Consider the following 24855-nt stretch of genomic DNA (forward strand, 5'->3'; position numbering starts at 1 on the left):
ATATACTTCAAATTGAAAAGAAGGTATTTTTTTGGGATTATCAGCGCAGGATGGCTGATTGTAATTACTGCAGTTTGTAAGGTATATGTCTAGTTGAATCCCTTTGATATACTTTGAATATTTTATTCGTTGGAAGTAGATTACAGTGTACTGGGTTGATAAATATTCTCAACGGTTATCTGTGAAATAAGTCGATGAATGTGAATGCGGTTGCTCTTACACAACACTGAGCTCTTTTTGTGCAACGAGGGAAATCGTTTGTTTTCATAATCGTTGCCAAATGGATGATGTCACCGGGTTACTTTTTAAAGGGACAGTTTCCTGCTCTGGTCCACGGAGCTCAAGGGGTTTCCCAAGAAATCGTGACTTTTCCGTCTTTATTGTCCTCAGCAGAGATGTTCAGTTCACCAGTTGTCTGTTTTCAACCCTTCCTTTGCCATGTTGTGAGTGACTATCGACTACAAACACATGGAGGTGTAAGGCTAAATACACCTGCCCTGCTTGTATCCAGAATCCTTAAGTCCCCCCCCCCCCCCCCCCCTGAGTAATTTACGTAACCTGACCACTAATGCTGGATAAGTACTTTTATTTTTAGACGCTCAATGAAAAGGAGCCCGAGGCCGCGCTCGGCTGCTCGCTGTGCGGATTCATCGGGGGCCATAAAAGACCTTTTCATTCATCAGACTTTTTTTTTTTTTTTATTGAACAAACTGGTACTATGTTTACGCAGTGCCAGTATAGTGAATCATACTGGGTCCTATTGTGGAGGTCTCAGAGAACAGTGCGCCGCCACTAAGAGGGGAAAATATTGACCACTGTTTCTTTAAGGCGCGCGGATGGAAAAAGAAGAAAAAACAAAACCGGAATTCTGGAGCTGTTTCTGCCGGGCCCACTCTCTTCCTTCCTGTCTGGGGCCCGAGGACACGCACAAACACAGACACACACACACACACACACTCTTGCCAGAGAAAAACGGCTCCCTTCACTATGGGCCTCAACCAGACGGCCTGCCAGGAGCTCTAGAGGAGGAGAGGAGGGGCTGAAGTGGGTTCAATAGCTGCGAGTCGTTTGTGTGTTTGTGGGGAGCAGTTTTAAACCTTTGGTAGTGACGACATTTCTTCAAAGCGAAGAACTCAATAGCTAGAATAATATAATAGATATTCACAGGATTGTTTCAGTCTTAAAGGGACGAGAGCTGAAATGATGCGTCGGTTAGAGACGACTCGGTTAATCAATTGAGAGAAAACGAATCCGTGGTAACTTTTCCACTTTAACGATTTGTTGCTTTTCTTCTCTTCAGTTGATTGGGAAGTGAAAATGCTGTGAAACAAAACGATACATTTAAAGACGTCAAATTGAACTCACGACAGGACGTGATTGTATTTCTTTGGCTATTTCCTCCCCATTTTAAAAAAACAAACCGTAAACCAAAGGAAAACCTGAAATATTACCCGCGTATGAAATCTTTCTTTAGTTGCCATCCTGGTTCATTTGAGGCTAAAGGCCCCTGTGCAGTGTTGCATGCATCTGATAAACAGGACTTCCTGTAAGGAAATCTCTGTAAAATAGGTCAACATGTCGCTGGACTCTAAACTGTCACAGCTCGCCACACTTCACGACTCCTCTGGTGTGTTTGGGGGCTTTGGTTTGGTTGTGATGTTCAAGGATGGAAGGGACGCTCCGAGGGGTCATCACAGATATGCTGCACAGATGTGTGAGTCTGCGTGCGTGAAAAGAAAGGAAAAGAGTTGGAGAGCAAACCTCTAATATGTAGCCCACGTGTGGCCCACAAGTGTGTGTGTGTGTGTGTGTGTGTGTGTGTGTGTGTGTGTGTGTGTGTGTGTGTGTGTGTGTGTGTGTGTGTGTGTGTGTGTGTGTGTGTGTGTGTGACTGCGTAGGAGGGGGTTGGTGATCTTATAAGGAGAACATCTGGATATGTTTTTCCTGGTGTGCTGTGGTTGCTGCTACTGCTTGACTTTGTGCGGGTCAGTGTGTGTGTGTGTGTGTGTGTCTTTTTTTTGCTCTCCTGCTACTCTTGGCTTCTTTTTTTGTTTTGCTTTTTCTCTTCAAATTTGAGATTGATTCTTAGAATCGTCTGCGCCTCCGACTTGTAATCTGTCTTTGGTGCTCGTGGGTTTGACAGTGTGGGTCACTGCACAAAGAGCCGTTAGCAGTTCCAGGAAAGCAACGCGAGGCGGAAGCACCGTAGAAAAACCCACAAGCACAAATCGCTCTATAAATGTTATTACTTTACAATAGACCTCTCGGCAACGGAGTCAAATTAACGATAGCAAGCAGAGGTATGTGAGTGGGGGAGGGAGTTGGGGGGGGGGGGGGGGGGGCGGCATTTGCTCTCTTTACAGCCCCCTTTTTGAAAGGAGGGGAAACTTGTTGGAGAAACTCAGTCCCACCATGTCTTCTCTGACCGCTGCTGCTGGATTTGGCAATATTCCCCTGTGCCTCATTTCCTGCTTCACCCCTCCTCCCCCAGCCCGTCCCCTCCTCTCTCTCTCTCTCTCTCTCCCCCCTCCCCTCCTGATCGCCTCCCACTCCTTCACCCTTTGAGACGAAGCCGAGCTTGTCGGCAGTGGCTGAGGTTTGGCGCTGTGCTCCTCCAACCTACGCTTCAGCTCCAGCTTCTTCTCCAAAAAACTATATTTTCCATTTGATCCCGGAGAGAGCGAATGCACCACGGCAGTGAGGTTTCTTTTCATTTAGTCTCCCTCTGTTGTAAGCCGATTCAACAACAGCAACAGCAAAAAAAAAGGCTTTTAATCCAGTTCACCAACTTCTGGCGATCTGAAAAAGGAGCCCCAGCTCTTGTAAAAGCAAGTTCATGCTGCCCTCTTATCACGGGTCTATTTACGGGTTCATGCCAGGGAACGCAAACTTCTGCTGCTCAGCCAAGACTTCTATTCTATACACGTCCGTGAGGTATATTCACAGTATATATTTTGTAGAAGTGCTTACAGTAGAAATCCCTCATATGTAATTTCCAGGTGACAAAAATACAACCAGTTCAGGGGTGTGTGTGTGTGTGTGTGTGTGTGTGTGTGTGTGTGTGTGTGTGTGTGTGTGTGTGTGTGAGGTGAGGAAATAGTTAACACACAATGACTCACCTCAATGCCTTTACAATCTGGCCTGCATAGTCACAGTGTGTTTGCTCTGCAGATTGATTAGATAGAGTAGGCGTACAGGTGTTTTTTTTTTTTAACCAAATAAAGAGTCGACCGGACTTGATGTTGCTTTTCTCGTGTTGATTCATTGATTTATTAAATACTCACTCAAGCTGGGAATAAAACCGGTCCTGTGTGTGTGTGTGTGTGTGTGTGTGTGTGTGTGTGTGTGTGTGTGTGTGTTCTGGATCAGACATCTGCAGAGATTGAGAGGGCAGAGATTGAGGTGGTGACTCAGCTTTTTGGAGGATTTCTACTGTTAACTCTCCATTCTGTGTTTGGAGACTTTTCATTTTGTTCCTCAGCCCGACGGGAGAGTTTTGTTAAATCAAAGAGGTGCAGATCAAACCCTTTGCTGTGACGACCTCGTCTCTTCTGCATATTTGTGTTAGTGAATAGATTCCGGTGCAACTGGCAGCACTTTGTGAAAGTGAGGAAATATTCATGTATCAACATTGAAATGAAGCCCAATGCTGCCACGCCAGCTGCTTTGTGAGGCAGCACCACTGCACAGTGGTACTTTAGACTAATTGCATGCTACCGTGCTCATATTCTACCGGTATAATTTTGATCAACTGAAATGTCATCCGTTGGTGCCGCTCAATGCCGCCTGACCTGCTCCCTGTGACTTCTGGGTGAAGTGAAAAGGCCTCAGTATTCTCGAATATCCAATCTGCACCGTGTGATACGGCACCAACTATACTGAACTTGTCTGTTTTTGGTTTTCCAAAGTCACTAGATAGTGCCTGGCTTTTTTCTTTTGGATATAATTCAGGTTGAGGTTCCAAACAAATTGAGCTGTCACTACAAGGTGCCGACCGCTGATCGGCCAGCAAACATCAATATGGCATCCGTATTTCTTTTTATTCATTAGAAGTGGATAGTTAAAAGCTAGACCTAGATTTAAATAAATGGCGGCCTTTAAAACCACATCTGCACTGAAGTGCAGATGTCGTGAACGTTGCGTCGGTTTCCTGATGAAAGTGTCGGCTCGAAGATCCCTGCAGCAGTGAGTCAGTGTCCCAACCACAGTGGAAACCCAAAGAGGACCCGAAAAAACGAGTGGAAATGAGACACTGAGCCTCATTTTTCAGAAGCGGTGTAAGTAAACATCCAAAATGGACATTTGTATGTTTATCTTATTACACATTTGCTGTTTGTATCCGTAGCATTCAAAGAGGCCTCACTTGCATATCCAAACAAATAAATGCTGTTCTCTTTCTAGGGATCAACAGAAGAAGTGTCATGGTATCATCTATTGTATTATTTCCCATTTAGCGTCCTGCACAAATACAGAAAACTTCATATCTTTGAAGGCCATTTACGCAAAACATTTTTTTTGGTCTTCCACTTCAGGCACACTCAACACACACACACACACAACGTTTCAGTTTCATGGTGAAAGCTACTAGTTTAATCTACCATATTCACCTTGGGTGTCTCCCCTTGGATTGGATTTGAACATTGGCGCAGATTTGGCCATTCACAGATATTCGCAGTATTTAAGTGTATTTTATTTTTAGGATGAAGGCCTGTCTGTGAAGCATTGCATGCTTTATTCAGTAGTTTTCTCTGAATTACTGCTAGATTTAGGAGATTTCATTCAGATGTACACTGATTTCCGTCATTGCCACTCACCCAAATCCTCTTTAGATCCATTCTACCTCAAGATCTACCTCAAGGTCTCTCTGCTTCCTTCTAGTTTGGTCTTCAATAACGCATTCAGCCGCGAGGGTTCTCTGTGTCTCGTAGTTCTTCACCGCTCTTCAATGAACACACACACACACACGCCCACTATACATACAGGATACACATATAATGCACACAGTCACACATCTGTCTCTTGGATTTCTGAAAAATTGATAGCGGCCTGTTTTTTTCGTTTTACACTGTTATCGCTGCACCAGTTCACCAACCACATCTCATCCTTTGAGGCCCCTGCGGTTGATAGACTAACTAAAAGATATTCAACAACCAAACGAAGGAAGAGAAGAACAGCGAATCCTCATATTTGAGAAGCGTGAACATTTTTTCTTTTTCCTTGATAAATTTCTTAAAATACCTGAGTATGCAAATTGTCATTAGCTGGTTTTCTATCAATTGCCGAAAATGTTTATTTTGACCTGCGGGGGAACTCTTTATGGTCCTGACTCGGTTGGTAAAGCTGGTCGAAGCTTCAGCTTCTTAGAGATCACATATCGGAATGTCCATGACCCCAAATCTGGCTTCTCTGCAGCAGTTACCTGCATTTCTTGGAGATTTTCAGACTTGTTGTTATGGTCTACTCTTTATTATATTTGTAAGCTACTCATACAAGCCTGAGTTGTGCTTGAGTTTCTCTGATAGGTGTTGACCAGAAATTCACAGGTATGAGAATCAAAACCAAAGAATCAGAAGAAAAAGAAGTTTTTGCAGTCCGGCTTCCTCGACTCTGGAACTGCTGGTCAGATGAAATCAGAAAATGCTGTTTTTTTCTATAAATTCCTACTAAGCACCATCACAGTATCATCTGCAATTACGGACAAAACTGGATGAATCTGCGTCTCTGATTTATGACCAATGTGAGTGTCAATCAATGTTGGATTGTTTAACAAAAACTACACTAAAAGTACCTCTGTCAAGTAACTAAACCAGTCCCTCTATATGAAAACCTCTCTCCTGCATATGTTTGTGATTAACAAATAGACAGGAATCACGGAGCGACTGAGCAGAGACGGACAAAGTGCTGTGATACATTTTCCAGGCCTGTGTTTTATGTGTTGTCGACCTCCGTGTTTGGGGGCAAAGGAAACGGCAGAGGAAATGCCGGCGTTGGTGTGGGAGACGGGTGACCACCTCGCTCTAGGTTTAAAACCACAAAGACCTCAGACAAAAAAGCAGAAACACAGAGTCTGGATGTACCGTACCTCCGTGATGATACACAGGGTACAAGATCAAATTCATCTGTCTTAATGAACAACAGCAGCAGTCGAGTCACATGAACAATGACCTTTATACCCTCGCAGAGGTTGAAATCAAGAGCATTCTGATTTGTTAAAAAAAAGCTTTTTCTGAGTCGCTCCATTGACAATGAATGGGAGACTTGAATATCGGACTGAACCTAGGGGGATTTTCCAGGGATGTGGGCATTTTCTGCCCCGGATTAAGGCCGTTCATGGCCAAGAAGCTCCAGGCGAGTGCACAGTAGGGGTGTCGGGGTGGATGTATCTCCCAACCGGCTAATAGCACCGGTGTTACAGAGTGAACCGGACATTTTACAACAACGGGTGTTTGCCAGTGATCGGTAGATCAAACGATAGGTGTGTATTTGTTCTGCTGCTCATCTGTTTGGTCCATCTCTAAATTCTTGCTAACGACACGTCCCCTCACAGAATAAGATTTATTTTTGTCTTTGTTTTTTTGGATACTGCGTGGGTTTGTGTAATATTCTGTGGTTTTTTCATTCAGAGAAAAGGGAAAACAATTCGTACAGGCAGGTGAGCTCAGTTTCAGGTCTCAGATTGACGAAAGGGAAGAAAGGACTAAAGGAAATAACATTACCATCCTGGAGTTTAGATTCAGGGTGGAATTAAGGGCTCCTCCATCTGGCTGACGGATTTGAGCCAACGGTGAAGGATGAGTCTCTGTGTCAACAGTGACTCCATTTATATTGCGTATATTGCTTTTTCTGTTTGATTAGGTTATGCTGTACGGACGCTTATTCATATTCCCTTTCAAAATGAGAATGATAAAGCTGATTAAAACCCTTCGAGTATAGTGGAGAGTGGAGGATGGCAATTTTCTAAAGCCCTGACAGTGACACATGCTTGATGTGTTGGGAAACGGGAAATGTTTGTACAAAGACAATCTGAAAGCTTCTGTTCTTTCCAAAAATGGCAGATTAAAGGCTGTTGATGCATGTATGAACAAGTAGACTCACAGTGGTGGGCGAAGCCGCTGATGAGCTCATGTCTTTTGTTGTTCAGATAGCGTTGAATATGTTCCAATCTTTACATAAGCCGATTGGTCTTATCTTGCTTTTATTACATAACGTATCTACAAACAACAGTTATTAAGACACGAGACACTGAGAACGTGTCTTCTCAATCAGAGTATAATACAACGAGCAATGTGGCTCAAAATGAATACGATGTACAGCATTTAAATCAACATCTGAAGGTTTTATGCTTTTTGCTTTATGTTGTCAGGCGAGTGTCATTTTTAGATTTGCCACTGACAATCGGCCGAGTTAAGAGTTTAGACGACCCGAGAAGGACAACTTCAAAACAGAAACACTAAAATACCACAGAAACAAGCCAATCGGATCAAAACATGAAATGATAGTGAATGCACCAGGAATGTAGTATAATAACTTCACACAACCTGGTATCAGAACCTCAAACACAATATTTTACAGTGTTACACAGATTGCCACCTGATGATTTTATCATACGTACTTTTAAAGCAACAAGTCAAGTTGTCGTCGTGTAACACGCTAAATAAAACAAACTCCGATAGAGCTTCATCATAAGTTTACGCCCTCGGTCATGAAAGTTAAAAATAAGTAATGATAGTTTGTGTTTACTACCAGACAGCCACACAAAGTGGCTACACATCTCTAAGAGAGCCTGTTGTCCATGAAGGGAGTAGAAAAACAAGAGCCCTAAAGTTTGTGTGTGTGTGTCTGTTTGTGTACTTGTGTATAAGCATGTATATCTGTGTGTTTTGTTGTGTGTGTGTGTGTGTGTGTGTGTGTGTGTGTGTAAGTCACTGGGGGGGGGATAAAGAACCATTGTCTGCAGCTGGTGCACCCCCCACTCCTCCTTTCTGCAGCTGTGAGGAAATCAAACGCTCCTCTTTTCCTCCTCTGTCACAACCTGCTGACGCCTTATTAGGTCACTCGTGGTGAAACGTATGTGATGACCCGCGGCAGCAGGTACACCGGCCCCATTGAGCTGCTGCAAGATGTTAATGTCGAAACGTTATCAGCATTATTAACTCTGGATCTTATGATGATGTTAACAAAAATTTACATTGGACCTGTAGATAAAAAGGAGTCAGTCAAACAATATGAAATACAAGGAAGTTAAATAAAGCATCATGTCCAGTGGTCCGTATCAGTGGAAATGAACCCACTTTTCTTGTGAATGAAGCCCATAATTCTATTTCATTAAAACAGTTTATTGTCCATCATTGACAAAAATAAGTGAAAGGGATGATAACAGTGCTCTTGTAGGTAAGTTTTGGCGCATAGAATACAAATAAGGATATGTTTGTGAGCAATATGGTAATAGTGCCACAGGTTGAATAAACTGTATTGAGAGTATTGTTTAGAGAAAGAAATATGAATGTTAACTGGGGCTCGATACGGAATTCAGAGACTATCTTGTACCTCCAAACCCCTCAACATGCTGGGTTGGCTGAGCTGGTGGCTAACAGTGCCAACAGTGCCAACAGAGCGAACGGTGGACGCTACCTGACAACATTGTGAGTCAAGAAGAGGCCTCACATGGATAAAAGTTGCATGGATAAAAATGGAGTAAAAGGAATGTGCGGCCCGGCTACGTAAATGAAGTCCAGAGGAGTTTGGATTACAACACACACACAGAGCGGGAGAGAAAATGCACCAGAAGACATTAGTCCACTATGTTTAAGTAGCAAAAAGATGCACGCGGCTGCATTAATGCCCGGAATATCAAAGTTAGCACATTTGTCACAGAATGAGGAACAAAACTTCCTCTTCCTCTCAAAACCGCATGGGGCATTTAGTGACCACTCAATTGGCAAAATTCATCAGCAGAAGGGGGGGGGATTACCAGGTTGTCGTGCATATGTTACAGTTACTGTAAAAGTTCTAAAAATGTATTTCCTCAATTGTTGAGATCGATGATGAATTATTGACCCAGGAAACAAACATCAACAAAAGAATATGACATTATTGTTGTTCTAATTCTCAAACCTAATTTGAAAGCATCATAGCTTTTAGTCAAATATAAATAAACCATAATTGTGACAGGCTTAGAACCCTAAAAGTCTTATTTATGAGGAACATTTTGGCATTTTTACAACAACAACAACAAAAAAAGATAAGGTTGCACATACAGAACATGCCTTTCCGTAAATAAATCAAAATGTGTGTGTTTTATTGGCGGATTCCTCAGAATGTGTCATTCCCAAACGAGCCCCGGTTCCGTTCGGCTCTCAATGAATGGACATGAATGTCGTGAGAAGCGCCCTTGAGCTCCAGCGACTCCTCGGCGGCTCTGCGCCTTTAAATCTCTCCACCCCGCCCTCCGTCTCAATGACAAGCCCGCAGAGCCTCCTCAACGCATCCAGCGCAGCCGACGGAGCAGAGGCGCACCCCGGGGGGCCAAAAAGCACGTCGAAACCACCGCGGCAGTCATGAGCTTCGGCGACTCGCCCGCAACTCACACCCCGAGACCCCGACGCGGCGCCAAGCTCGGGCTGGAGCGCGCTCGCCGAATGGACGTCCGTGGACTGGACTGAACGCCTCCGCTGCATCTACCGGACCGAAGGAAGGAAGGAAGGAAGGAAGGAAGGGGGGGGGGGGGGTAAAGAAACCCTCCCGCATGTTCAAGTTCGCTGCTCCGGAGACCAGAGAGGGACGTCGCCCGCAGGAGCGCGCAGCGGCGGGACGAGAAGTTTAGCGCCGTGATTTCTCCTCTCTCTCCTCTCTCTCGCTCCTCTCCTCTCTCTCCTCCTGTTGTGTTGCGTTTTTTTCCCCATGTCACGCCACGGGACGGGCGGATTAACGTTTCCCCGATGAAAATAAATCACCTGCGGAGGGACCCCGCGATCGTGACCGCGACTACCATGTCGAGTAAGAGCGCGGAGTGGCTGCAGGAGGAGCTGGAGTCCGGCGCCGGCTCCCTGCTGCTGCTGGACTGCCGGACCCACGAGCTGTACGAGTCCTCGCACATCGAGTCGGCCATCAACCTGGCCATCCCGGGCCTCATGCTCCGGAGGCTGAAGAAGGGCAACCTCCCCATCCGCTCCATCATCCCCAACAACGAGGACAAGGAGAAATTCGTCAAGAGGTGCAAGACGGACGTGGTGGTCCTGTACGACGAGGCGACCCCGGAGCGGCAGGAGTCCGGGCTCGGGAGCTCCGTGCTGGGGCTGCTGCTGCAGAAACTGCGGGACGACGGGTGCAAGGCTTTCCACCTGGAGGGTAAGAGGAGCTGGCTTTTAAAAAGCCCTAAAAGGGCTCCTGCGTCGGAGACTATGGTTGCTTTAATTCATTAGAAGAAAGGGAAAAACAAGAGAGGAGATTGTTTGATTTCGCTCTGATGTTGTGCGGCTGTGTTTCTTTTCAACAAGCACTCAACTACAGATATGAGAGTTATGACAATTCATGCGCAGGACCATGTTTTCATGCTTTCTGTTGGGTCTTTGATGTAAAGCCCTTGGAGAAGATCCTATTTGGGGAAAAGGGCATGTTCCCCTTTTACCCGCCCTCGTTAGTATCCCACCTTTTATAACACATTGTTAAATAGCGATAGGGATATTTAGGTGTCACAGTATGGCGGGACCGTGAATACATCCAGTGGGGCCATCAGCCGTCTGCCGACTAGAGTTCGGGTCTTATTAATTATGTATGAACCGTAATGAGGCAGCGACAGCTTCGACTATTACAGCAGTTATTATGGGCGCATTGGAAACGAGGTGAAACACGTGAGCTTCACTCACTGCGAAGTCTCAATGAAGTTTCACATCGCACTTCCGTCACGCGATGGGTTCGCCTGGGTTACTGTGTTGCTTTCTTTCAATACGGGCTAACCTAAAGTAGCGTTCGGTGTCTCGGTAAATATGTTCTCAATTAAATGCTTTAAAAAATATAAAAAATAAACGGCCCCGCCATGTTGTGCTCCTTCAGGGGGAAAAAAAAGACTAGCGGTTTTTTTTTCTCTCTTTTTTTTTTCATGAATGAAAGAGGAAACGAGGAGACGAGGACGACGCAGTCTGAATAAATCCTCCACGTTTCCCGTGCGAGCAGGACACGAGGCGCCGGCGTCTGAAGGCGCGCGCGCGTTCTTGACTTCTAAGCGGTGTTTCACCTAAACGTGAAACCGAGCTGCCATTCACAAAAAAAAAAAAAAGTCCACCGCGCCGAGCGATGTCCGCAGCACTCTTTTGTCAATGGAGCACATCTGGCCGGCCCTCGTCGCTTCGACCAGAATGACGCCAATATCGCGTTGATAAAATGCGAATCCGTAGTGTTGCATAAAAAGGGGGCGTGGCCGCGAGAACTGCAATTCTTTTTCAGCGGCAACAAAAATCGGTATATTTATTTAATTGTCAATAGAATAGGATCATGTTTACGATGTACGTGGGTTGATGAGAAAGTTATGTAAATTGCTTCCATTTGGATAGCCCCTTGTACACCCGCTGCTTGATAGAATGTAATGTTATTAGAGTGACAATTCACAGGGGCGAAACAGACATGTATGCTTGGAAACATCATTTGTACCGATTTACAACCATTAACATTGCTATTTCTCTCCAAAACATTTCTGTTATTTAATTATTATTTTTTTTTACAATTTCTTTGGTTGATTTTACTGCTAATTGAAGGTCCATTTCTTGTCATTCAGCTTCACGGTGCACCTCCTGTACGATACAGACTTGACATTCAGCTGCCATTTTGTAGATGTTTTATTACACAACCTCGGCCGTCGTCACGCACAGGGCACATTTTTTATTTACCACCCAGGGCTTTTATCCTTCAATTGACTGTTTCCGGTCTTTTCCTCATCCGCCAGGGGGCTTCAACAAGTTCCAGTCGGAGTACCCTGAGCACTGCGAGACCAATTTGGACTGCTCCTGTACCAGCAGCTCGCCACCAGCCTCCGTCCTCGGCCTGGGGGGACTTCGCATCAGCTCCGACTGCTCAGACGGGGAATCTGACCGCGAGCCGGGCAGCGCCACAGAGTCGGAGGGCAGCCCGCTCCCCATTAACCAGCCGGCGTTTCCTGTCCAGATCCTGCCGTACCTTTACCTGGGCTGTGCCAAAGACTCCACCAACCTGGATGTGCTCAGCAAGTACAACATCAAGTACATCCTCAACGTGACGCCCAACCTGCCCAACATGTTCGAACACGAAGGGGACTTCAAGTACAAACAGATCCCCATCTCCGATCACTGGAGCCAGAACCTGTCTCAGTTTTTCCCCGAGGCCATCTCATTCATTGGTAAGCAAACGTGGAGAGAACTCTTCATGAAATGCTGCATAACAGATTTGGGAAGTTGCTGGTTAACCATCATTATGATTATCAACTCGTCTGAGGTGACACCTTCAAATGTCATGGAATTGGTGAAATGCTGTTTCACCAATGCTGAAAATGCTCGGCATTTGAGTAATTGAAACAAGTGAAATACTTGATCATCAACCATCAATTAATTACTAGTTTTGTTAATTTAAGTGACTCCTCCATTACCCTCTTTAAACACAGTACAGTTTAATCATACATTGTGTAATTATCTTTCTGCCAATAATGGATTTTGTGGAAAAAGCTTGAAAAGTAATATGTGTGAAATTCTCGGAAATGTTCATTGTCCAGCTGTATTTGGACATCCATAGGTTTGATTTTAAGTTTCATAATTAAAAATGAATTAGATATGTAAGTTAAGGAGAAACATTTTAAATGAATTAAACAGGGAAATTTATATTTGAGATTTAAAGCCACAATGATTTTAGCGCCTTCATCCTTTTAAGGTATTTCCTCTCATTCCCTTTGACTCAATGCCAGATAATGAATGAATTCCCCCTGTGATCAGTTAATGAGAACCACGGTCTTTGTGATTGTCCAGGCCAAAGACATTTCCTTTCTTTTTTAAGACTAATGTTTTAGCTTTGGTGGGAGGAAGTGAGACATATGCCAGAGCCACAGGTCGTGGTAGATTCGGGTCATGAGGATGTTAAATGTTGCAATTTGGCTGGCTGTAATGTGCAGGGATTACATCAGGTCTTTTTAGTAGCAGCACGGTAATTGTGGGTGGAGGAGAGAAGCTCGTGGTGAAAAGGAGACCCAGATGTGACCTTGATGTGTACATATGTAAACTGCGGATTCCTTAAATATCTGAAATGATTGTATGCACATGTAGAGATGGAGGAATTTAGTGGTTTCAGGCAATTAAACAGGCAGATATGTGGACACTTATTGCGTTACAAATCATGTAAAGCACAAATGAAGTTATGTAACGCTGCACAATCCAAAGATCAGCTCGGGACAAATTAACCACGCTTCACTTGTTTGACTTTTCAGCCTTCTATGCTTGTGGAATGTTAGCACACATCGCATATACATTTCATTCGACATCTGCTTGGCCGCCTGAGCTCAAGAGCCAGCTGACCCCAATCCCACAACAAGAGATGCAGGCAGAGAGAGATACAGGAGAGGATAAAAGAGAGCGAGACACACAGAGAGAGGAGGAAGAAAGGAAAGAAGCACTTAACTCTCGCTCTAATGGCCTGCAGAGATGCTAGTGCAGGGCCTCGTAACTGATAGACGGATGGTGGATGTAGCCCTTCAATAATGTAAGATGGGGTTTTTCATCCAGGTTTTACTACAGAATGAGGACAAGAGAGCAGAATGAAACATTTCTTTCTGCTGTCAATGAGAAAGGTCACTCTGGAGTAAACATATATTGAAATTTTTGGAGGGAAAGGTGTAATTGTATGCGTTGTGACTTGGAGTATGCCGGTGTTGTACCACGCGGGGGGACGTTCTGTGGCGTTACATCGTGATAACATAATATTTCTACTGCACAAATGATTGCAATTTAGTTGTAATTTGATACTGATACTGATAATATGGAGTAGTTTGAATTGTTTTGACTTACATGTGAAGAATTTAATCTCATGTAATTAAAAACAGTGGAACACCGTCAAATGCTTTAAAGTGACTGAAAATGTGTGTGTGAATATAAAAGCAACAATGGAATTTTTTTTCTTTAGGATTTATCAGGATTATATTTCACAATGATGCCTTACATAACAACTTAAATATGTCAGAGGATTTTTTTCCAATTCATTGATATTCTGTAAATATTGTTTAGTAGAAATTGAATCAGTTATTACCATAGCAACAACTGCTTTTTGGGGTCCATATCCAAACTATACAGCATAAAAAAAACGATGCTTTAAATAAATCTTTTCCATCTCGCTCAAAGATAATGTTGTATCTAATCTCCTGCAGACGAGGCCCGCTCCAAAAAGTGCGGCATCCTGGTGCACTGCCTGGCCGGGATCAGCCGCTCGGTGACCGTCACGGTGGCGTACCTGATGCAGAAGCTCAACCTGTCGCTCAACGACGCCTACGACTTTGTCAAGCGGAAAAAGTCAAACATCTCCCCCAACTTCAACTTCATGGGCCAGCTGCTGGACTTTGAGCGGACGCTGGGCCTCAGCAGCCCCTGTGACAACCACTCGACCTCCCCGACGCACGACCAGCTCTTCTTCACCACCCCGACCAATCACAACGTGTTTCAGCTGGACACGCTGGAGTCCAGGTGAAAACCGGTGGGGTGACTGTTCCTTTTTTTGTGGGGGAGGAGGGTAGGGAGGGGGGGGGGGGGGGGGGTGGTAGGTTTTGTTACCATGATAACAAGCGGCTGCACTGGAAGGAAGTTGCCAGTTTTAGGGAATGTTTTTGCCCCCCGAGGCTCGTTGTCTGAGAACTTTGGCGAAGGAACAGCGCCGGACGGGCAGGGAAGGTCACGGATGCCACCTTCAAAGGGGAACGCTTTTTTTTTTTCTTCTTTTTTTCTTTTTAATCCGGGTGGGGAGGGGGGGACTGACAAATTGGGTCTACAGTGGCGTCCTCTCGATTTGAAATGGAGAGAGAGAAAGAGCCATGATCAACTTGTCTTGTCACAAAGAACCTAGGAGACTTAACCGACCGAGCAAAGGACGCGGGAGGACAGACAGCTTCATACAAAGATAGGAAAAATCTACGGCGCTCGTGAGAGAAGGACATCCTCTCCGTCTTTCTGCCGGCTCTCTGGCCGAGCTGGCTGGTGCCAAGTGGAGGATCTGGGATTCGCTCGTAGGGAATCTCGCTCTACTGAATGTAGAGTTTTACAAACCAAGGAATTAACACAGACAGTATGTATGTTTGTTCTCTATGTACTGTATCTATGTCAACGTACATAGCAGAAAATCCAGTATGTCTTTATGCATTTTTGTATATTTTTGTGTACATTTGCGCACAAATCTGTACCTTATATAAATATATACACATAGAAATTGTATCTATTCAATCCAACAACGGCTTACGAGATTGTAAAACTAAAGAAAGGGTGGAGACGCCAACAAAGAGGAACGTCATTGTGATATTCCCAGTTGTCTTTTTTTTTCTTCTTCTTCTTCTTCTTTTCTCCTCGAGGTTTGTAATGACCTAATGCAGTTTGCACAGTGGCGTAGCCATTGACTTGTTGGCACTTGGAGCCGGTGCTGGAAACGGGGCAGATAAAGAGACATTCAGAGAGGAGGAGCGCAAAGGAGAGGCCAGTCCCAGGCTGCGACAAGTGCCGACAGCTGCACCGTGGAGTGGGGAGGGAGCAGGGACAGCCCCCACCCCCCCCCACCCCACCAGCAAAGGACGCGGTTCAGGGGTTAGAGGTTTGGGTCGGGTTCGGGGGGGTTGGGTGGGGGGTGTCGGGGACGAAGACGAGCGGCGGGCCCGAACGGGGCCAGATAGATGCTACAGGCGAGTTGACACTCGGTCAAGTGCGGGTTCCTTCTCCCGCCCCCCCGATGACTCATCCAGTTGCCTTACAAGAAGAACCAGTTGTCTCCCAGCAGCGGTTTTCTGTCAGTTCAGTAAAGAAGTAAACTTCCTGGACTTCCTCAGTTATTTCATCACGTCGCATACTGTCCGACCATAGTGTGTTTTTCTTTTGCCAAACTGGTTTCTCACACCTCTGGCGTTTGAGGTGCTACGGCAGTGTTAACGTTTCAAAACGACTTTTTGCTCAACTTATTTTAGCAACCTTTGGCAAGGAAGTGCCTCACCACTGTTGTATTGCCGTACTTCTTTTTGCCTAACAGGATGTTTTTCAATTTGCCGCCCCAATTTCCTCTTTTACTGGCGTTGGTATTATAGTGTTGTGCACTGGGACTGGCCTCAGCGACAGACTGCACTTAGCTCCTACAGCAGCTCCACGTCCCGTAACTGCATTGGAGAAAACACAAAGCAAAGGGATCACCCCCCGTTAGGTCAAAGAAAGGTTTGTCTGAGTTGATTCACCCTTAAGCCTTGGCTAAATGAAAGATATATTAAACGCAGATTGATATAAATATATATATATATAATAGAGCTAATGGTAAACAGATTGATATTATTTTGTATACCTGAGCATGCTGCGGTACTGTATGCTCTCTAACAGTGACCACGGGTTGGATGTTGCATCACATGGCAGGAAGACGATTGATGAGGACCGTTTTTTTAAACTGCTGTTGCTGCTGAACACAGCGGTACACGGCATGTAGTTAAAAGAGTTTTCTGAGATCTTGTCCACATCAGAAGCACCTTAACTTGAGATACTCCAAAAATAATGTGCAAATGCTGCAGGATTTGTGCTTATTTAACGTAAGTTTCCTCCAATGAGTCGAACTGCTCTGCAGCACTTAGACTTATGTCAATGTCTGTAGGCACGTTGGGCGTCATGCATTAACAATTTTATTTTTTTCATACTAAATCTCTCCTAATTTCTTTCGTTGAGGGATGCTCATACGGGTCTGATTCGGCATGTAACTTTTGCAGACATAACATTTAGCAGCGACAGTACCAAAAAAAGAAAAGAAGATGCTATTAATACGCTGTCTAAATAGCTCAAAAACATCATGACACTGGAATCGCAGCTCTTTTTCAAGTTACGAGTGACGCTCAGACCACCTGCACGTCCTCCTCTGGCCTGATGGTCCGAGGACGACCTGTAGTTGGTTAAAATGTTGCAAACGAAGCTGAAAACAACGCACCTTCTCTTGGAGGACTTGCACATCTGTTTGCTTTGGTAAAGGCTGCAGAGGTTTGGTTTCACAGCGCTGATGTGGACACGGTCTAGAAACAAAGAAGTGGGCAGAGGGCACGGCTGTTGAATCTGAACAGGGTTGGTTTTCGCTGGCCTTATATAATCTTTCTAACTTGTTTCTAATGCTGACTGTTCAATACTTTGTATCTCACTTTAGAAAAAAACGTTGTGTAAACAGTCATTTGTTGTCATTTGAATCAGAACATGGTAATAACCGCGGGTCACACAAAGTCCTCTTTGTTACTCTGCAATATATATCAAAACACCCTTTTTGCAGTTTTTTGTAGATCCAAGACCTCAAATTTTTTTTAAACTTCTTCTTTTGTACTATATCTATTCTATTATTACCACACAAGATCCAGCTCGATAGGGCTCGTGGACCGAAGTACCATTTCACCTGGGGTGTCCAAAACCTAAAGAGGCCCCACTGACACCCACGCAGCCGGAGCTGTGGGTCAGCATGCCAGTTGTGAGCGACGATTACAGCCCCCTGCTTATATAATTACGTCTTTCTCCGTTTTGATATCACATGCTCTATTCCTGTGGCCTTTCGATATGAATATATATCTAAGTATATATAAATATATGTTTTTAATTAATATGCAAATTTCCTGTCCTGCAACATCAGAGATGAAAACCGTGCTACCACGCTTGAATGGCTTTCTCTCATCTGCAGTTACACCCGACTTAAAAGTAGAAAAACAACCTCATCCCTGGCACCCTAGGATTGAAATGTATTTCAGTACGGAGCTTTTCTATTTCACCCGAATATGGATGGTTTCAAGCTGCTCTCTTGTGTTTTCTTTTGTGTGCGTGTGCGTCTTTGTAACAATGGAAGAGAAATCAAGTCTTTTTCTCTGTTTGTACATTTGCCAGATGACGGGAACGGCAGTTTCTGTGTCCTTAAACTTGTAGCTACATCTCGGTAGGAGTGTGCTCGGGAGCGGATGAGAAGCGGGCGCGAAAGAGAGGGGCGGCGGCGCTAAATACAACGCGAGCGAAAAAGTGGATGATTTTAAAAATGTTACCTCAGTGAGGAATTTTTCAGGGATTTTTTTGACAATGCATCTTGCATCGTGTTACGGCTTCAGACACACGTCGAAAAGCTGTTTTGTATCGTGCTGTAAACAGTTTTTAAAAGAAAATGCAATCTGAAATTTGAAAACAAGGGGCATGTTAACCGGGACAGTTTCATCATCTGTCTACTGAAGGAAATATGATTGACCCTTTGTATTGTACAGTGTATGGAAACAACACAAGACATGTTTATACCGCAAATAAATATTGAAATATTTTTTTCTTCAGAACGTTTGTCCCTTTTATCTCCTACCACAAAATAACACAAAAATAGAAGTCATTGCAATAAACCCAAGGGAATCATTCCCAATTATATCAATCAACCTAACTAACAGTTGTTGTATTATTATTTTCTAATAATGATTGATTTTGCAGGCTAAACCGTAAACAATGGTTATACACTCTACCACAAATGTTTATTCATACTTCCCTCTAATATAACAACATATTAAGTGTTTTTTTACGGTATTTGTGAACAATTAACAATTGCATTTTTGTCAGCCTTTAATGGGTTCACTTGTTAGCCTGCGATCTTCCACACATGTTCGACATTTCTTGATGACCGATACAACACTCCCTTTACACTCCTAACTGCTTGAAAGGCCTCCTTCTCCTGGCTCCTTAAGCTAACAAAGGATTTAAAAGTTGCTGTTGTAGGGAAGGGCTTAGCGAAGGGTCAATAAACTCCTCTTAGGAGGACATTTCTACTTTTAATACAGCTGTGTTTTACTATATTTTCATTATTGTCCTTAGACTGGCTTCCATTTAGCGGTTAAACTTGTTGACAAAAGCATTAATAAACACACTGTGTAAATGAATTAAATGATTATATACCGCTCATGAATGCTGAATAAGGGGACCAAAGGCAATCACCTTTTGAAAAGGAAAATAAGCTTCTGGGAGACTAGATTGTGTGTAGTAGAACAACAAGACGATGGATGTTTTGGTTTAGTTTGGCTTTGCGGAAGACTTCCCTTTGTCTTCTGTTTAGCAGCCATCTTGGATTTTGAAGTCGGAAGGTTTGCCTTTTTGCAAGAGCTTTAGCTGGTTGCCAAGCAACTGCTCCCAACCACAAAAAAATGGTCAGGACATAAAATTGCAATTAGTACAGAATTAACAAACAAGCTCAAATAAATGACTTAGCTTAAGTGCTTCAGGTCTGTATTTGGACTCCCGACTGAGCCAGACTAGCTGTTCTTTTAGTATTCATGCTAAATTGAGCTAACTAACTTATTATCTTCTCATCTACTTGTTGAACCATTCTTTTGAGTAAATATATTAAGTATTTATGTGTAGATAAATAATAGTCCAAGGTTTCTAATTGGCTGTCCAGATGTGAGGAATCACCAATTTTATATCTCCAAACCGAATCCTGTGTGGCCACTTGCTGCTCCCACGTCACCCAAACAGTCTTTTTCACCTTCTCAACTAACAGCTCACAATGGCGCATGTGCACGTGGAAGCTGACATTCAAAGAGCGAGAGAGAGAATCAGCGACGGGACACACTGAGCGGGGTTGGTGGGAATAAAAAAAAAAAAAAGAGCATCTAAAGGCAGCGCTGTGAGCAGAGCTAAGCTTGCTATAAATATCTCCTCCGGTGTCGCCCTCACTTCGCTTCCCTCCTTCCACAACGGCGCGTCTTTCATTTTTGCTCTGAGTTCCTTCTATCCGTTCACCTCATGGTAATTCAGACAGGATATTACAGTGACAGCGGAGGTGACACAGAGGAAATGAAGGCCCGTTTGAAGAGATCGGGGATAGAATGATCGACGCCACCGACTGATTACTTTCTGGTTCCCTGGCAACATGATGACAGGCTTTTCCCACATGCCCATCATCATCGTAACGCTTAATGTAACAGGAAAGGTTTCCCTCAATCATTTGAGAACTTGGAGCGCTATGACATTTGCGTTGTTAGAGCTGCATGTCTTTGTTTCCCGCAGCTCACTAATCGAGCTTCTCCAGCCTGGTGTCCAGAGAGGTGCATGTTTGGGTCACGTAACCGGGACAGCATCGCCCCGATTCGTGTCATTACTTTCTCCCATTCTGCTCGCATTACCTCATGTAGGTTGCTTTGACAAGGAAACGTTTTTTATTTGATGCTGAGACCTTTGATTTTGAAAAGATTAAAGCGACCTCCGGTTCTCGGGGTCAGGTTCACTCCTCAGATGAAGGCTCCTAAAGAACCAGCGCTTTTTTCTCACAAGCCAAATTATTTCAAATCCTCTAAGAAAGAATATTTGTGCATTTTATAGCAGACGTTCACGACTATTTTAAAGCTTGTTCCATGAACAACTAGAGTGAAAGCTTGAAAACAAGACACGCTGCTTTTAGTCAAACTGTCTCTTTGGGAATGTGATCCGAGGGGTGAATGAAGTGTCACAGCAGAAAGATCTGATCTCAACATCTCCTCTTCAAGCTTAATTAAAGGCGTTAACTGGAGTTCAGGATGAGCTGTTTTGTCGCAGAATAAACTCTGTGTGTGTGTGTGTGTGTGTGTCTCCATACTGTGTGTACTGTATTGTCCTCGTGCTCTCTGTCTGACTGACACCACTGAAACTCGGCCAGGTAAACCACATCTACCACAGCCGTGCTACCGGTAAACAGAGGAGCTCAGGAGCTACAATAGTGAAAATAGTGAAGTGAAAATAGTGGCAAATAGCCGCAGCACTTAGACGAGCACCGTCCTCCCACTGTGAGTGGTACTGTTCTCTGATGTGCTGTATTCTTTCGGCTCTCCTTCCCAGTTATATAAAGAACCAGTTCAGCGACCCTCTCCGGCAACGCTTCACTTGGAGAGCATAATGAGAGGAGGGGGGAGGCAGGGAGCTGCAGCGCGGGGAGGGAGAGGCGTTCATGTTTCATCACGTTGAGGCCTGCTTACCTGTGAAATGGAAGCTAGAACTGGAAGGGAAGCGGTCAACAGTTTCAGCTGCTTATTACGAAGTCCATGTGCTGTTTCTGTCGGCCGTGCTGTGATCTCAGTCACCCCCCCACGTCTTCATCGCTAGTCCGCGTTCTGAGTGTCGCAGAGTATTTCTTGTTTTCCCACTCGTCAGTAGATTGTGAGTGTTCGTGTCATTTTTGTCAAGCCCGGAAAATCTGTTGGCAATAAATTGATGAGCGTGATCCCGAACTGTAAAAAGTGAATTACAGTTTTGCTAAAATAGCAGGGAAATAAATAAGAATAGGAACTAGGATACGAGAACAATAACCATTTTGAATCATGTTTTTTGTTCTCTTGACAGGCGCCATCCGCACCGCCAAACCCGAGCTTGTTCAAAAGAGCGCGTTCCCAATATTTGATTAATAATCCATCCGTATTTAGCAGGAACTCGTTCGAGAAAGCAAACAACACAGACAGGAATCCCATGTTCTCTCTACGTGCAAACAAAAGGAAGGCATCCTCACGAGGACAGGCTGTTCCTTCTCACCCCAATCAAACTCCACCTTTTACACCATCCCCATAAAGGGGCGAAGGCAGTGACACCAGCTGCTGTGAAGCTGACAAAACCCGAGTGCCCCTTACAGAGGGCACTCAGTCAGGGCCACGTTAGAAGGAAACGTTGGACAAGAGCAGCTGGGGAATAGACACCTCGTCAGTCCACCGTGTTAGGTGACAAACCTGTGGCCCCGGCTCATTAAACACACACACACACACACCTGAACGAACTTTGAACAGGATCAATCACTGACATCACCTCAAACACCGTGATTGCTGCAGTAAAACGAAAACTCACAACGGAAAGTACATTTTGGAATGTGGAGATAAGTTTGATGCAGCTCTCCTTTAAAATGGATCCATGGTGTTTTTTTCCACTTGGAGCAGATTTGTCGAGGCCAAATATGGTTATGGCTGGCTGCCGGCTGTAAAATAGAGATGGTTATAAAGTATGATCTCACACACTCGGACTGTGTGCGTGTGTGTGTGTGTGTGTGTGTGTGTGTGGGGGTTGTAATGCGTGTGTAACATGCGCAATGAGCCGCCCCATGTGCCAATGTGAATGTTTGACTTTGATCCCGTCCTTGGTGAGCAAACATATTCAGCCTCTTCTTATCTCTTTGCCCCCTGTGACTTTGCCCCCTGTACTTATCGTATTCTCATGATGTTGAATGCGTTTCTCATGGGTGTTGTGATCAAACATATACACACTTTCCAGTAAATCCAGCTGTAATCAGGGGAATTAGTTGATGACTGCAGTCAGACATCTTGTTATTCTTTCGTAGTCTCGACCTTGACACACACTTGTAAAAAGTATAATATAATGCAAATGTGTGAAGAGTTTGTGAAGTTACATTTTGAAATAACTGTATTTTTGTATTGCCTTTGTACTGTCTGTAGTCGTTCACTTGATATGTTAACACAGCTGTCGTCATCTAGGCGGCGTGTGTGTAGAGTACCGTAACCGCTTTTACCTGACGGAGATCCGGCTCGGATGGAAAAGCTTATTTAAATGATTTACAAAGCTTGGAGCCAGCGTACATGTGTCACTTCTATCATATTTTACAACCAATATAAATAATAATCCATAATGTGTTTGTTTTCCACTTCCACATCCAGCCAATCAAGTCACTTTACTCTACTACTTTTCGATTAAACAAAATGTTCACCTCATTTAACTCATTTCCTTTCCCCCCCATTATGTCTTAATCTTCTTTTTATTTCCTTTCATCCTGTCCTTTTCACCACCTATCTCCATCTGTTTCGCTGACTGTGTCTTGATAACCACTTTTCCATCCCCCCCTCAGCCGGTGTAACGTGACTCCAGACGGGGCGAGGTGCTCACCAGGCGGATAAAGAGCACCACACATCCGCTCGGAAGTTAAAGAGTAACAGCGACAGGTGATCACCGCAAAACCGCCAGTCAGACCACAGTCCAGATCATAGCAACCAAGGGAAATGTACTGAGTGCTTTATGAAGAAATAAAGATTATGATCATTCAGGGAACCTAATGGAGCATTGCTAGATTTAGAAATGCATTGTTATTTATATACTTATATGTGACAACGGCAGTTTTGTTTAGAAGTGGGTAAAAAACAATACATGCAGCTTACATTGTGCACACTCATGTGTATTTAAATAAAGTTACAATTAAATCCAAAGATAAACATTCAGAACAAGCAGGGGAAATTATTTCCATTCATTTTTCAGGCAACAAGTAAAATGCACCAATAACACATCAGCGATCAGACGTGCTCTCTCCTCTGGCATTCATGAATGATGGATGAAACGCTGTGGTGCCCCCCCACCTCGCACCCCCAGAGTCACATTAGCCCACCATTAGCACACATTTGACTCCTTTAAATTGCCCGATCGTCTTGTGAGCACCTTACTGGCGTTAGGCCACCTCAGCCCTCCTCTTTCACCCTGGCTGCTCCTCCGAGACGGTGGATTGGAAATGGCTGGTGGATGTGAGACGGGGAACCGGGGGGACACTCTCAGGGGCGCGTCTCTGCATGAGGACGATCTGACTTCTGAAATTACTGCTGCATTTGTCTGCAGCTCAAATATCAGAACGTGATGTTTCATCCGGTGTGGAAAAATTTGAAATATCTTTTTGTAAGGCAAACGTTATTTGTTTTTTGTATTATACATTTGATTAGACTTGGTTACAGAGGCAGGTGCCCGGAGCAAAAATGGCCTTTGGTCTCAGAGCAACAGTGTTGCTCTCTGGGTTGTTCTTAATAGCTTTTGGTCAACAATGGATGACACAAAGGGATAAGATACTGTACTTATCAGGCTTTAGGCCCAAACACCATGTGTTAGTGGCTTGAAACCTTTTTGAAATTGTTTTTTATCTCAATATTAAACACAATGAAGAGGAGCTGTTCATCTAAGAAACTAAAAACTGGTCTTCAAACACATCGTCTGCGGCTCTGTTTATTTGTGCACATCAGAAGGTCTGATTAAAAAAAGTACACTTTTTACAACAAGCTCCTGATTGTCTTCATGGTGTCCTGTTTTAGCTTCTGTCATATCCTTCGAAATGGGAGCTGCATCATGAAACCCGTGAGGACGCTCACTCCTCTGGTTATACGGCGGTGAGTGGAGATAAAAACATTTTTTTGTTGTGGCCCAATCCAGCCGACAACAACGGAGTTCTTCTCTACGGTTACCATGCGCACCGCGGAACAGGAAGGAAGTGGAATTGTTGCAGAGCTCAGCAGGACCGGCTGAACCACTGGCAGAGAAAAAAAAAAAGTGATTCAAGCTGGTACAGAATTTCGTTATTGAAACAAAGCACAAATATCAAAGAGACAAGTGAGAAGTTTCCTGTTACTGGGTCTTTACTGGCGTTTCAGCATGTGTTGATGGCAGTTGTGAGCTGTGTGTGTATCTTCACGCTGTGGACTCTGTAGCCAGAGCCTTATCTGACCCCATTAGATTATCTATCAACTCGCATTATCGGCCTCCTGCTGACCTGAAGTGACCTGCGCTGAACCCAAATCAACTGGGTCGACACTTCGCACACGCCGCTGTGCCCTAATTGAAGAAGTGATGGGCTGCTTTGGCAAAGTGATTTGTTCCCACATTCACGGATACAATGGACCGCGGGGAAGTGTGG

General features: G+C 44.3%; 1 protein-coding gene across 1 annotated transcript; it reads left to right on the top strand.

The window, feature by feature from the left end:
- The first annotated feature begins 8326 nt into the window (after positions 1–8326).
- Positions 8327–18514, top strand: dusp7 (dual specificity phosphatase 7). The gene is made up of 3 exons (XM_040203427.2): positions 8327–10347; positions 11939–12367; positions 14375–18514. The coding sequence occupies exons 1-3, from the start codon at positions 9939–9941 to the stop codon at positions 14689–14691; spliced, it is 1155 nt and encodes a 384-aa protein (XP_040059361.1). The 5' UTR covers positions 8327–9938; the 3' UTR covers positions 14692–18514.
- Positions 18515–24855: the final 6341 nt, after the last annotated feature.

The sequence above is a fragment of the Gasterosteus aculeatus genome, chromosome 17 (assembly GCF_964276395.1).
Source record: "Gasterosteus aculeatus chromosome 17, fGasAcu3.hap1.1, whole genome shotgun sequence".
In the NCBI taxonomy this organism is placed as follows: domain Eukaryota; kingdom Metazoa; phylum Chordata; class Actinopteri; order Perciformes; family Gasterosteidae; genus Gasterosteus; species Gasterosteus aculeatus.

Excerpts from the sequence above, each read along its gene's own strand:
- dusp7 (XM_040203427.2), top strand. The coding sequence starts at position 9,939 with ATGAAAATAAATCACCTGCGGAGGGACCCCGCGATCGTGACCGCGACT. Across the intron at positions 10,348-11,938 it reads CAAGGCTTTCCACCTGGAGG|GGGGCTTCAACAAGTTCCAG; the intron begins GTAAGAGGAGCT and ends CTCATCCGCCAG. Across the intron at positions 12,368-14,374 it reads CGAGGCCATCTCATTCATTG|ACGAGGCCCGCTCCAAAAAG; the intron begins GTAAGCAAACGT and ends AATCTCCTGCAG.